Source organism: Megalobrama amblycephala, unplaced genomic scaffold (assembly GCF_018812025.1).
Source record: "Megalobrama amblycephala isolate DHTTF-2021 unplaced genomic scaffold, ASM1881202v1 scaffold463, whole genome shotgun sequence".
Lineage (NCBI taxonomy): Eukaryota > Metazoa > Chordata > Actinopteri > Cypriniformes > Xenocyprididae > Megalobrama > Megalobrama amblycephala.
The window spans coordinates 102,091-115,193 of NW_025953391.1; the positions used below are offsets into that span (position 1 = coordinate 102,091).

The following is a 13,103-nucleotide window of genomic DNA, read 5'->3' on the forward strand; positions in this document are numbered from 1 at the left end:
AAAGCATATAAATGTTAATCCCTGCAAGGAAAAGGAACATCAGTTATGTTTAATTAAAAAATTCTCCCTCATAAGTCTTGTTCCAAGGGTCATTTGAAATAGTCATTGAGATGATCAGGATAACAAGATATAGCTGAGAGTTTTAGTGCAGCAAAGCGACCAAAATTTTATTATCACATTTTTTATAATGCATACAACTTCACTTTGATCTGAGGTAAACAAACATACTCTCATCTCTCTTTCTAGTGTGTACTGAAAAGTCAAATTCATTCTAGTAAACTGGTTTGTTTTAAACTGCCCCCCTCTGTCATATTAGATTCATTCTATCGAATCAGTTTGTTTGGACATTTCTTGTAAATAAACAGATTTCATGAATACACATTTAAAACTTAATACGTTTTTAAAAAGTGACATTAAAGTCATAATTTCTGCAGGTTTTAAATTTTTTTAACTGGATGAATGAAAACATTATTTCAGTGTATAGGCACAACTTGCATACACAAACAGGCAGCACACAAACATGCAAAATATTAAAAATAAAAGGATTACAATGTAAAAGATTATTATTGTGTATATAAAAATAAAATATGTCATAATGGATAGTTATTGCATATATCAGAATTACCTATTTGCAGTAATGACGAATGAGGCCTCACGAAGCCATCAGATTTCAACTAAAATATTTTAATTTGTGTTCCGAAGATTAACAAAGGTCTTACGGGTGTGGAACGGCATGAGGGTGAGTAATAAACGAATAAACTAACCCTTTAATGTAGTAATGACCTCATCCTCGGTTAAGGATCTGGCTGTGCTTTTTTTTTAACATAACACTGTAAAAGTGTAGACTATGCTTTCAAATTTGCCTTGATCTTTTGACATATAAGAGGTGTTTGTACCATTAAAACATCCTTCAAGTTTCATAACTTAAAATGTCCTCCTCATTATAAATGAAGAATTTAATCAAACTCCTCGTTTTGATGTTGTGACATCACACAGGCAAATACATTTACATATGACCACCTCACATCGACCAATAATTATACATAGGCTCCGCCTACTAGTCATTTAACAGCTGCCATTTCTGGATGTGAGCGTCGCGCCAAAAGAAAACAGAAGCCATTATAATCAGTGTTGCTGTCTACATTGAATAGAGCATTTGGTTTCTGACTCTGTGCACTTGAGTCAGCCGATAACACGACACATGAAGAGTGAAAGAACGTTCGCTTTGAGGCGTCCAGTTTAAACAGCTTGTCTGCATCTCTATACAGACATCAGAAGGATCCCAGTGTTGGAAAGAAGTGGATGGTTTATTTTAATGCCGTCCTGGATCATGCCAGATGATTATGTTTGTTCGGAGCATTTGACTGCAGATTGATTTGTAATCAAGGTACAGTGTAATGGAGAGTTCTCAAAGAAACTTTGTTTAATGATAAAGCTGCGACTGTATTTGATCTGACAGCAGCTGCATGACAAACTGTAAGTAAATGATTTTATAATGCTTTGTCTGTAAATGACAATTTTATATGGATGTTTTCGAAACACTCACATGCAATAGCGAGTGGATATTGATACATTTCATGCAGTGTTGTTAGTGATGTTCATCTCAGCTTTGTTGCTTTGTTTAATAAAGTATTATTTTGACTTCTGGAACACTGCCTCTTAAACTTCATTTGCAAGAAAGAGAAGACTTTTCCCCAAACCTCGCAATTCTGAGGGAAAAAAGTCAGAATTTGAATTTGAAATTTGAAAACTTGAAATTACCTTTTTATTCCATAAACTGATACTGCAGAACTGTCACATTCTGCCACTAGGTAGGCTCCGCCCACAAAACACATCATCGCTGTTTGTAAACACCCAAATGCTCTACTCAACAAAATCGCCTGTGGTGTTTTTAGAGTAAGAGTGGTGGGCAAACGGCCAGGGAATATGGTTCTAGCTTTTATTTTGTTCTCGTTGTGCTTGTGGCATCTGGTTGGTAAGTTATAAATGTGTTTTTATGACTTCACTTCTTGCTGTTTTAGTAGAGTTTCACTGTTACAGTTATTTTCACAAAAAGCTTCTCAGACAGTATATACGTTGAGTCATTTATCTGAAGGGCCTTTTTATTTGAAGGACTTCTAGAAATGTAGCAAAACAAAATTTGTAATCTTGTTTTAAAACACTGATCATTAATTACACAAATTGAAATCACTGTTATGTTTCAACATGCATTAAGCTCATTTAAGGCCATTTATAGCATTTCATTTTCTCAGTATAAAAAATAAATTAGTCCATGAGCCAATCAGTAATGGTAATTAGTCAGCTGAATAAGATTAAAGCAGTCTGATCCACAGATGATGGTTTACGTTTCACTTCTGTTTGCACATGAAAATGAGTGCAGAAAAAAACAAATCAGTTCAGCACTGCTCATCCTCTTTTCAGTTTTGTTCTGCACAAACTCTGATCTACCATGTGCAGAGTTTTTTCTCCCATTATAATCAAAAGTGGCCTAGACCAGATATTTATTATGCACAGAAATGGATTATGAATTGAGGCCATAGCCCAGGGGCCCAGGTTCTCATTTTGTTGCATCTTTTATTTAGCATCTTTAGAGTGCGTTGCACCAAAAAGGATTAAATTAAGCAAAGTTTAGAGCTAATCTAGGATTTGTTGATCTGGGTTTTATTTTAAATCGAGTTGTGTTGCAGCACTTAATTTTTAACTCAGATAACCCAGTAGTAATAGTATTTATTCACTGAATAAATGTTTGAATTTGGATTGAATTTGAATTTGAGGTTGAATTTTCTGTTCCTGTCATAACTTGAGAGAGAATTAAAGATTGATCATTTACTGAGTGAGTTCAACAGCAGCAGTGCAATCAGCCACATCACAGGTGGATCCACATCCACAAACAACAGCTTTTTCTTTGCTGCTTTTTAAGCTAAGTTGAACTGCATTAGACTGTCATAAATATTCACATACAACTCTTCAACAGTTCCTTACACAAAACATCACATCCTGAATATTTGGATTAAATGATCACAGAAATTTTAATCAATTCAATATTTTAAACTGTGTTTAAAATTAATGTTTGAAATGCCAAGTCATAACAGATGTAATGTTATTATTTCAAATTAAGTAATTTGTAAATCAGTCAAATCAACTGCATTAAAGTACACCTAATTGGCCCAAGGTCACAATCTCGGTTTGGAGCAGATGATCACTGGATTGCCCTTACGAAAAAGAAGTTTATTCAAGTGTGCAATTAGTATACTTCTTTTAAACTAAAAATAAGAAAGTATACTTTCAGTCTACTCTTTATATACTTCTCAGAAATATACTTTATGTACTTCTGAGATATATACTCAAAATTGCACTAAAGTATACTTGACAAAAGTCTAAGTATATTTGGCCTATACGTGGACTTGTTTATGGACTCGGTCTACTTTAAATAAAAAATTAAAAAAAATTAAACTTACTTATATTTAAGTGTTGATAAAAAGGATTCATGAAGTTAGAATAAAATGTTTTTAAAATGGAAAGAGTTAAAGTACAGTTCAAGGTATTTCAAGTATAAAAAATAATACCTAAATAGAAGTATGCTTAAAGTGCAAAAATAATATATAAAAAGTAAACTATAAGTGTGATGTCATGTTCACTTAAAGAAAACTTAAAAGTATACTTGCACTAAACTAGCAGTTTACTGAGAGTATATTTCAAAGTGTACTTTCGTATACTAAAAATGTAGCTACTACTAGTATTAAAATAGTAAACTACTAGTATGCTAGTATAAGTTCACGTTTAGTACAGATGCAGTACAAATGAGAAACGTAGCTGTGAACTAGTTACTGTTACACTTATAGTACACTTAAGAGTATACTTCAATTGGGCCAATTTAGTCCCAAGCGGAATTAAAATAGTACACTTACAAGTTTACTACTAGTACATTGATATTATACTTACTACATAAAGTATACTTAAAAAATATACTTGAACATTACTTTAGTATACTTGATCAAATGAACTTGAAGTATACTAGTTTTTCGTAAGTGTGATCAGGGGAGCGTTTCCCAAAACCATAGTTGCTAACTAAGTTAGCAATTTTGTTGGTTGCAATACAATATCCCATTGCCAACCAACTAAGATGCTAACAGGTTAGCAACTATGCTTTTGGGAAACGCACCCCTGGGTCACACTCCTCCCACCAACAATCGATTACCCATGCTGTGCCATCACTGCCACACATGGCCCAGCTCTGGCTGACAGGATACATGACATTGATGACAGGAGGCCAGCAGTGCCAGCTTGAGGCTTATATTTGGGCCAAGCTCGCTTGCTATGTGGTATTTGTAATTTAATTTGAATTTTTTATAGTCTTTAATAATAACACATTTCTGCTTTTTCATCAGGTGTGTTTGGTGATGATGCAGATGAAGTGAAGTCAGTGTCAGTGATGAAGGGAGATTCTGTCACGCTAAACATTGATGTTACTGAAGTACATAAATACTTGTTGATTCAATGGGCATTTGGAAGCACACGAATAGCTGAATTCAACAGACTCACGCAAACCAACTCAACGTATGATGGTCCTGATGAGAGATTCAGAGACAGACTGAAACTGGATCAAACCGGATCTCTGACCATCACAAACACCACAACCACAGACTCTGGACTTTATCAACTAACAATTGTCAGCAGAGGGTCAAGTTACATTAATTTCAATCTTACAGTTTATGGTAAGAGAATTAAAGCATAATTTGCCCTTCATGTCAATATATCTGCATTATAATGGTTCTTTTCTATTTATTTCAATATTCCTTAGTGATGTCTTTAACTCCATCTGAACAAATGAACTGTCACAATTGCTGTGTAATCCAACATGAATGACATAAAATGTTAATTTCATTATAATAGTCGTTAATCCAAGGAATCAAAATACTCAGGATTGTGATCTTGGGCCAATTAAGTGCACTTCAATGCAGTTGACTTGGCTGATTTAAAATGTACTTAAAATGATAGATTTGAAATGATAGCATTTCATCTGTTATGACTTTTTAAAGATTCATTTTAAACACACAAACAATACAGTTTAAAATATTGAACTGATTAAAAATTCTGTGATCATTTAATCCAAATCTTCAGCATGCGATGCTTTGTGTGAAGAACTGTTGTAGAGTGAGATGTATGTGAAAATTTATGAGAGTCTAATGCAGTTTGACTAAAAAAGCAGCAAAGAAGAAGCTGTTGTTTGTGCATGTGAACACACCTGTGATGTGGCTGATTGTACTGCTGCTGTTGAACTCACTCAGTAAATGATCAATCTTAAAAAGGTGCTAAAGAGGATCTTTTCGTCAACTGAGAAACCAATAACTGTTAGTGAGTTTTTGAAATGAGCGCATGCGTAAGAACAACCCCCCTCCTTCACAGCTCCTTTCGAGGGAACGCCTCCCAAAACTCGTGCACGAGTATTGGAACATGAGTGTTTGTTTACCACCGGCATTCGCTGTGTCGTGTTAGTGGATTCATTATGTCAGACTCACCGCAGGTAACTCATAATCTGCAGTTGTTATTCCTGTCTCCTGACAAAAACATTGCATGCGACGCCTGTGGAGTGTGGAAAGTTACTGGAGCGCGCAGCCGCGCTCGTCTCTCACAAGGAACGTCACGGCAGTGATAGTCAAGCCAGAGGGCCAATCATTTACGCGATGATCACGTAAATGATTGGTTGATGTTTTTAAGGCCCTACCTCGTGCACAGATGATGTATATTAATATTATTCCTTTCAGTGCACCTAATAAATAGTCTTTTATCAGTTAGTAAAGACAGTTTCAAGTAATATTGCAAAAATGTATAAAACAAAACATCCTCTTTAGTACCTTTAATTCTCAGACCTATCTCTCTCAAGTTATGACAGGAATAAATACTAATTCAAAAATGTTGTTATGGGACATTTATCTCTAGTGATATTAAAATAATGGTCAAATGACTGGCAGCAGTGCCTGCCAAACAAAAAAATTAAAATTAAAGTAAAATGCCCTAATTTAAATGCCCAACTAAACCAAACACCGATCTCAATAATGATGACAGATCAACTTTAAAAAAATAAATAAATAAAACATAAACATCTAAATCTCTGTTTATTCTCAATAGTAATTTTTAGTATGAAAAAAAAATAATAAAGTCTGGATTGTAATAATTGAAGATGCTGAGATTTTGAGAGATATGTTAGTGTTTAATGTTCTGTTGGGATTTAAAGAGTTTCTTGTTGAGTTTTGTGGGTCACCATTGAGCTGAAGAGTAGAGCCTGTGCTTCAGTCTAGGATGAGCCAGAAAACACTGATTTTATGCTGCACATTGCTTTATTTAAAGGCAGTAAGTGTGTAGTTGCTGATGCAGTGACATATAATTACATTAATTTATACATGTAGTTAATTCAGTATATACCTATAAAAAAGTGCTTTTCTCTAAAAAGATTAATACATTTTATTGTAAATGTTTTTTGCACTAAATTAGGATACTTTAATTTTGCGGTTTATGTTTTGCAACTGTAGCTGTCAGTTCTGGTTTATTTAAGGCTGAGAATCGGTACCAACACTAAAACCTTTTCAGGCCCAGTGCTGGGCCAGTTATGGGCCATGTGTGGCCCTTGTCTTTAATCCATATCTGGGACACTCCAAGGCCGTCATTCTTTGCAGCATGTGGGCCGAGGGAAATGAGGTTGTGTGGACCAGAGCTGGGCCAGAAAAACATTGCTATGTGGGTAATCACAAACTGTAACTGGTCCACTGAACAAGGTTTAGTGACCGCTTTAGTCTAATCCAGAGATGAGTGTTTTATGTTTCACTTCTGTTTGCACATGAAAGTGAGTGCTGAAGAAACCTCACCTGATACTGAACTCCTGAGCACTCATTATTATTCATCTCTTATAAGATCCCATTTCAAAGTCTTGGTTCACTGAAAATCATTCAACATCCATGCTAGAGGAAAACATCTGCATAATACAATTGTAATTTGGTCATTAATGATCAACATAATGATCTTAGTTTTTGACAAAACATGTGTCTGTTTGTTTTCTAGATGTGACAAATGAAGAGAAGTCAGTGTCAGTGATGGAGGGAGATTCTGTCACTCTAAACACTGATGTTACTGAAGCACAGAAATATTTGTTGATACAGTGGACGTTCGGAGGCACTCGAATAGCTGAAGTCAGCAGGCTCATGCAAACCAGCTCAACATATGATGGTCCTGATGAGAGATTCAGAGACAGACTGAAAGTGGATCAAACCGGATCTCTGACCATCACAAACACCACAACCACAGACTCTGGACTTTATCAACTAACAATTGTCAGCAGAGGGTCCAGTTACATTAATTTCAATCTTACAGTTTATGGTAAGAGAATTAAAGCATAATTTGCCCTTCATGTCAATATATCTGCATTATAATGGTTCTTTTCTATTTATTTCAATATTCCTTAAGATATTGATGTCTTTAACTCCATCTGAACAAATGAACTGTCACAATTGCTGTATAATCCAACATGAATGACTTAAAATGTTAATTTCATTATAATAGTCGTTAATCCAAGGACTCAAAATACAATATGGATTGTGATGTTGGGCCAATTAAGTGCACTTTAATGCAGTTGACTTGACTGATTCAAAATTTACTTAAAATGATAGATTTGAAATGATAGCATTTCATCTGTTATGACTTTTTAAAGATTCATTTTAAACACACAAACAATACAGTTTAAAATATTGAACTGATTAAAAATTCTGTGATCATTTAATCCAAATCTTCAGCATGTGATGCTTTGTGTGAAGAACTGTTGTAGAGTGAGTTGTATGTGAAAATTTATGACAGTCTAATGCAGTTTGACTAAAAAAGCAGCAAAGAAGCTGTTGTTTGTGCATGTGAACACACCTGTGATGTGGCTGATTGTACTGCTGCTGTTGAACTCACTCAGTAAATGATCAATCTTAAAAAGGTGCTAAAGAGGATCTTTTCGTCGACTGAGAAACCAAAGACTGTTAGTGAGTTTTTGAAAAAACTCCCCCTCCTTCACAGCTCATTTCAAGGGAACGCCTCCCAAAACTCGTGCACGAGTATTGAAACACGAGTGTTTGTTTACCACCGGCATTCGCTGTGTCGTGTTAGTGGATTCATTATGTCGGACTCACCGCAGGTAACTCATAATCTGCAGTTGTTATTCCTGTCTCCTGACAAAAACATTGCATGCGGGCGCCTGTGGAGTGTGGAAAGTTACTGGAGCGCGCAGCCGCGCTCGTTTCTCACAAGGAACGTCACGGCAGTGATTGACAAGCCAGAGGGTGAATCGTTTACGCGATGATCACGTAAATGATTGGCTGAAGTTTTTAAGGCCCTACCTCGTGCACAGATGATGTATATTAATATTATTCCTTTCAGTGCACCTAATAAATAGTCTTTTATCAGTTAGTAAAGACAGTTTCAAGTAATATTGCAAAAATGTATAAAACAAAACATCCTCTATAGCACCTTTAATTCTCAGACCTATCTCTCTCAAGTTATGACAGGAACAAATACTAATTCAAAAATGTTGTTATGGGACATTTATCTCCTAGTGATATTAAAATAACGGTCAAATGACTGGCAGCAGTGCCTGCCAAACAAAAAAATTTAAAATTAAAGTAAAATGCCCTAATTTAAATGCCCAACTAAACCAAACACTGATATCAATAATGATGACAGATCAACTTAAAAAAAATAAAATAATAAAACATAAACATCTAAAGCTCTGTTTATTCTCAATAACAATTTTTAGTATGAAAAAAAATAAAAAATAAAGTCTGGATTGTAATAATTGAAGATGCTGAGATCTTGAGAGATATGTTAGTGTTTAATGTTCTGTTGGGATTTAAAGAGTTTCTTGTTGAGTTTTGTGGGTCACCATTGAGCTGAAGAGTAGAGCCTGTGCTTCAGGATGAGCCAGAAAACACTGATTTTATGCTGCACATTGCTTTATTTAAAGGCAGTAAGTGTGTAGTTGCTGATGCAGTGACATATAATTACATTAATTTATACATGTAGTTAATTCAGTATATACCTATAAAAAAAGTGCTTTTCTCTAAAAAGTTTAATTAATTTTACTGTAAATGTTTTTTGCACTAAATTAGGATACTTTAATTTTGCGGTTTATGTTTTGCAACTGTAGCTGTCAGTTCTGGTTTATTTAAGGCTGAGAATCGGTACCAACACTAAAACCTTCTCAGGCCCAGTGCTGGGCCAGTTTTGGGCATGTGTGGCCCTTGTCTTTAATCCATATCTGGCACACTCCAAGGCCGTCATTCTATGCAGCATGTGGGCCGAGGGAAATGGGGCAGTGTGGACCAGAGCTGGGCCAGAAAAACATTGCTATCACTAACTGTAACTGGTCCACTGAACAAGGTTTAGTGACCGCTTTAGTCTAATCCAGAGATGAGTGTTTTATGTTTCACTTCTGTTTGCACATGAAAGTGAGTGCTGAAGAAACCTCACCTGATACTGAACTCCTGAACACTTATTATTATTCATCTCTTATAAGATCCCATTTCAAAGTCTTGATTCACTGAAAATCATTCAACATCCATGCTAGAGGAAAACATCTGCATAATTGTAATTTGGTCATTAATGATCAACATAATGATCTTAGTTTTTGACAAAACATGTGTCTGTTTGTTTTCTAGATGTGACAAATGAAGTGAAGTCAGTGTCAGTGATGAAGGGAGATTCTGTCACTCTAAACACTGATGTTACTGAATCACATAAATATTTGTTGATACAGTGGACGTTCAGAGGCACTCGAATAGCTGAAGTCAGCAGGCTCATGCAAACCAGCTCAACATATGATGAGAGATTCAGAGACAGACTGAAAGTGGATCAGACTGGATCTCTGACCATCACAAACACCAGAACCACAGACTCTGGACTTTATCAACTAACAATTGTCAGCAGAGAGACCAGCTACATGAGTTTTAATGTTAAAGTCTTAGGTAGGAGAATTACAGAATAATTTTCCATTCATTTAAATTATATCTTTGTCATATTAATATGTTAAAACGTTTCTTTTCGTTTATTTTCAATATTCCTTAAATCCATGATATTGACTGCTTTAATTACATTTCACATATGAATCTATTATAAAGCTCAGTATAATCAGCACTGATCTGTATATGTGATGAGACTGACGCCACAATTTGTCATTATCAGTGACTCCACAATATTCTTCATCATCAGAAAGATCATCAAGCTCAAACTGTGTGTCGTCCAGCTCTGCTGTGAACAATTCCACCATCAACCAGACTGAGGATGCCAACATTACTGATCTCTATCAGCCAAGTTCAGGTACGTCACTGAGCATTTATGGGGCACATTTGCTTACATTTTCTTGTGTGATTTCACAGAAACAGAAAACAGATAGCAGACAGAAGTCAGAGAAGTGAATTGCAGGTCTCAGAGTAGTGTGTGTGGCGCCTCATGCTGCACTATGCAGAGAACATTAACACTCTCTAGGCAATAATCATGGAGAAAGAATCAAAAGATCACACAGATTCCTCAAGGAACCCTTTAAAGAGTTTTGAATTGCTTCTGTTAACCATACAATAGGCCTATTAGCTAAGATTATTTAGCTGAGCAAGGGAAGTGTGCTTAGCAAATCTATATGAGAGAGCTCTAAATTCAGTGTTTTTCATTTCAGATCACATCCACTGTTGTGGTTTTACTGAAGCTGTGATCCGATTGGTCGTCTCTGCTCTGGTGGGTGTGGCTACTGTTGCTGTGCTGGTTTATGACATCAGATCTACAAGAAGTGAGCTGATCAGAACAAACAATACCAGACATCACCATCAGACTCATCAAATAAATCAGACCAACAGTGTGAATTGAGCAGAAGGTTTAGTTCCAGATATATCAATATATAAAGCATAACATACTAATGCTTATTAAAGCTCTGCACATTTCCTGTTCCTTGCACAGCTATTTATTGACATATCATTTTTACATTCTTTGATTAATTTGATTGATCTATTAAATACATCACTCTAATTAATTACTAAATATAATTACTGTAAGCAAAATAATAACTAGCAACACAAATAATGGCATAGAATGATCTCATAAGCTCAATCCGAGGTGACTGATCTGCATTTTTGGTGACTTTTAATAAAAATTTGGTTTTACAACAGGGTGTAGAGCTTGTGTATTTCTCTGTTCTCCTGTCACTAAACAATTCATTCAAATAGCAGTTGTGTGTGGGTATGTAATTCACTGAATGCACGATACACTAGCAGCTCAGTTTGTGAGGCAGAAACCTGCTGTGCTCTCAGTTATTTACATAATTTAAATAGTTATTTACTAATTAAGGTCAATGGGTAAAAGAAAACCTACGTCAAATTCTCCTATATATTCAAAACTGTTTTAATTTACTTAAAGGTAACAGGTCTGATTAATAGGATTTAAAGCGGAACTCAGTAAGATTTGTGAAGCTCCCCCTACAGGTTCCTTCAGTGAATCACAGTGTCGTAAATACTCCAAGCGCAGCTCTGGACTACAACGACTACAACGCTCACCAGCGTAGTAGTTTTGCAAATACAGTACAAGAAAGAGGAGGTGGGTAATTTGCAAATACAGTACACTCGATGGAGGTGGGTAATTCTCGAAATTGTCTTGTAAAGTCATAATATATACATTGTGTTTGAATTACCGTAAAGCATTTTGTCACTCTCGCGTGAACGTGAACATGAGGCGAGATTGTGTCGGGTTGGCGCAGCTCAACTTGCAAGTGCTGTTTTCTGGCGTAGACGTGCCAGAGGGGGTTAGTGCACCTCAAACACACCACTACAAGTCAATTAACCATCTTAAGGACTTAGAAAGCTATTTATAAAGGTAAAAAAAGTTACTTAGTTCTGCTTTAAGCAAACTGTCCAACAGCAATGATTCTAATGAACATGATGCTGCTTTGGCTCCCCCTTGTGACTGAATATGGAAGCAAATAAATAGTCATTATAGTAAATAAACGTACTACTCACCAGTGATAGTCACATTTAATCTCCTAAATGTGGTCTGTTTGCTGATTTTTGCTGTTTATCTGAATGATGCCATAGTTAAAATATGTTTTGTAAATTATTTATAAAAAAGTTTAAAAATCCTTTTTATCTGATTGCTCAGCACTGCTTGATCACATGCTACAGTAGCACAGTGTTGGCAATATAAAATTACATTTATTTACAAACAACAACAACAAAAAAAAAACATTTCTGATAATGGATTTGACACTGGACGACTGAACCAAACATTATATGACGATTACAATCGAAACATAGCCAACACCTGAGCACAATTATTCTTGGCTTTTATGCCACAACAAATGTGTCTTAAAAACATGGTTACAGCAGCAAAAAACTATTATTAAAACTATTAGAAAAACTAATGTTAAAAAGTCAAGGGTCAAGAGCCAAACTAAAGCAAACTCTGACCTCCATCATGGTAATGTCAAGTCAAATCACCTTTATTTATATTTACACTTATTTACACTTTTTACAATGCAGATTGTGTCAAAGCAGCTTTACAGTGATGACTGGTATATAATTTTGGCTGCACAGCAGCTCTTAAAGAAAATGGTGTCATTGTCTATCCTAAGTAAATTCAGTATTGATTCATTCCGTTTTAAGAATCAATAGTTATTAGTTTAGTTCATTTATCTATATCAGCACTGGAGTAAACAGCGACGTCATCATCCAGCTCAGTTCGGTTCGCATACAAGGGTGTCGATGCAGGCAGATTAAAACATTGTTGAATATCAAATGTCAATTAAGCAAGCCAAAGGCGATGGCTGCAAGGAACGCAAACTCCAATAGGCTCAGTCGGGGGGCCAGTTCTCCTCTGGCCAACAGCGAACAGTGCATGATTATGATTCAGGCAGCTTCCATAAGTCCGATTGGGATCGCAACAGTCAAAGTATTTATTCCAGTTCCATCTAGTTGAGGAACTTCTGAAGCTCTGTTAATTCTCAGTAACAACTTCTGTAGATGTCTGACAGAAATAAAGTCAATCTGGTTAGTAATAAGTGAAGCTGGTAATACTTTTTGTTGTTGTTGTTGTTGTTT

General features: G+C 35.6%; 1 protein-coding gene across 2 annotated transcripts; it reads left to right on the forward strand.

Moving 5' to 3' along the window:
• Nucleotides 1-1,876: 1,876 nt before the first annotated feature.
• LOC125261683 lies at nt 1,877-11,179 on the forward strand. 2 transcript variants are annotated; one of them, XM_048180241.1, is made up of 6 exons: nt 1,877-1,975; nt 4,389-4,715; nt 7,057-7,371; nt 9,687-9,992; nt 10,210-10,344; nt 10,697-11,179. In XM_048180241.1, the coding sequence occupies exons 1-6, from the start codon at nt 1,927-1,929 to the stop codon at nt 10,882-10,884; spliced, it is 1,320 nt and encodes a 439-aa protein (XP_048036198.1). In that variant the 5' UTR covers nt 1,877-1,926; the 3' UTR covers nt 10,885-11,179. The 2 variants fall into 2 exon arrangements, with proteins under 2 accessions (XP_048036198.1, XP_048036200.1); XM_048180243.1 differs by having other exon boundaries at nt 10,237-10,344.
• The last annotated feature ends 1,924 nt before the right edge of the window (nt 11,180-13,103 follow it).

Bases quoted from the DNA above. Each gene is read 5' to 3' on its own strand.
- LOC125261683 (XM_048180241.1), top strand. From the start codon at position 1,927: ATGGTTCTAGCTTTTATTTTGTTCTCGTTGTGCTTGTGGCATCTGGTT. The intron at 1,976-4,388 runs GTAAGTTATAAA...CTTTTTCATCAG, and splicing joins GTGCTTGTGGCATCTGGTTG to GTGTGTTTGGTGATGATGCA. The intron at 7,372-9,686 runs GTAAGAGAATTA...TTTGTTTTCTAG, and splicing joins TTTCAATCTTACAGTTTATG to ATGTGACAAATGAAGTGAAG.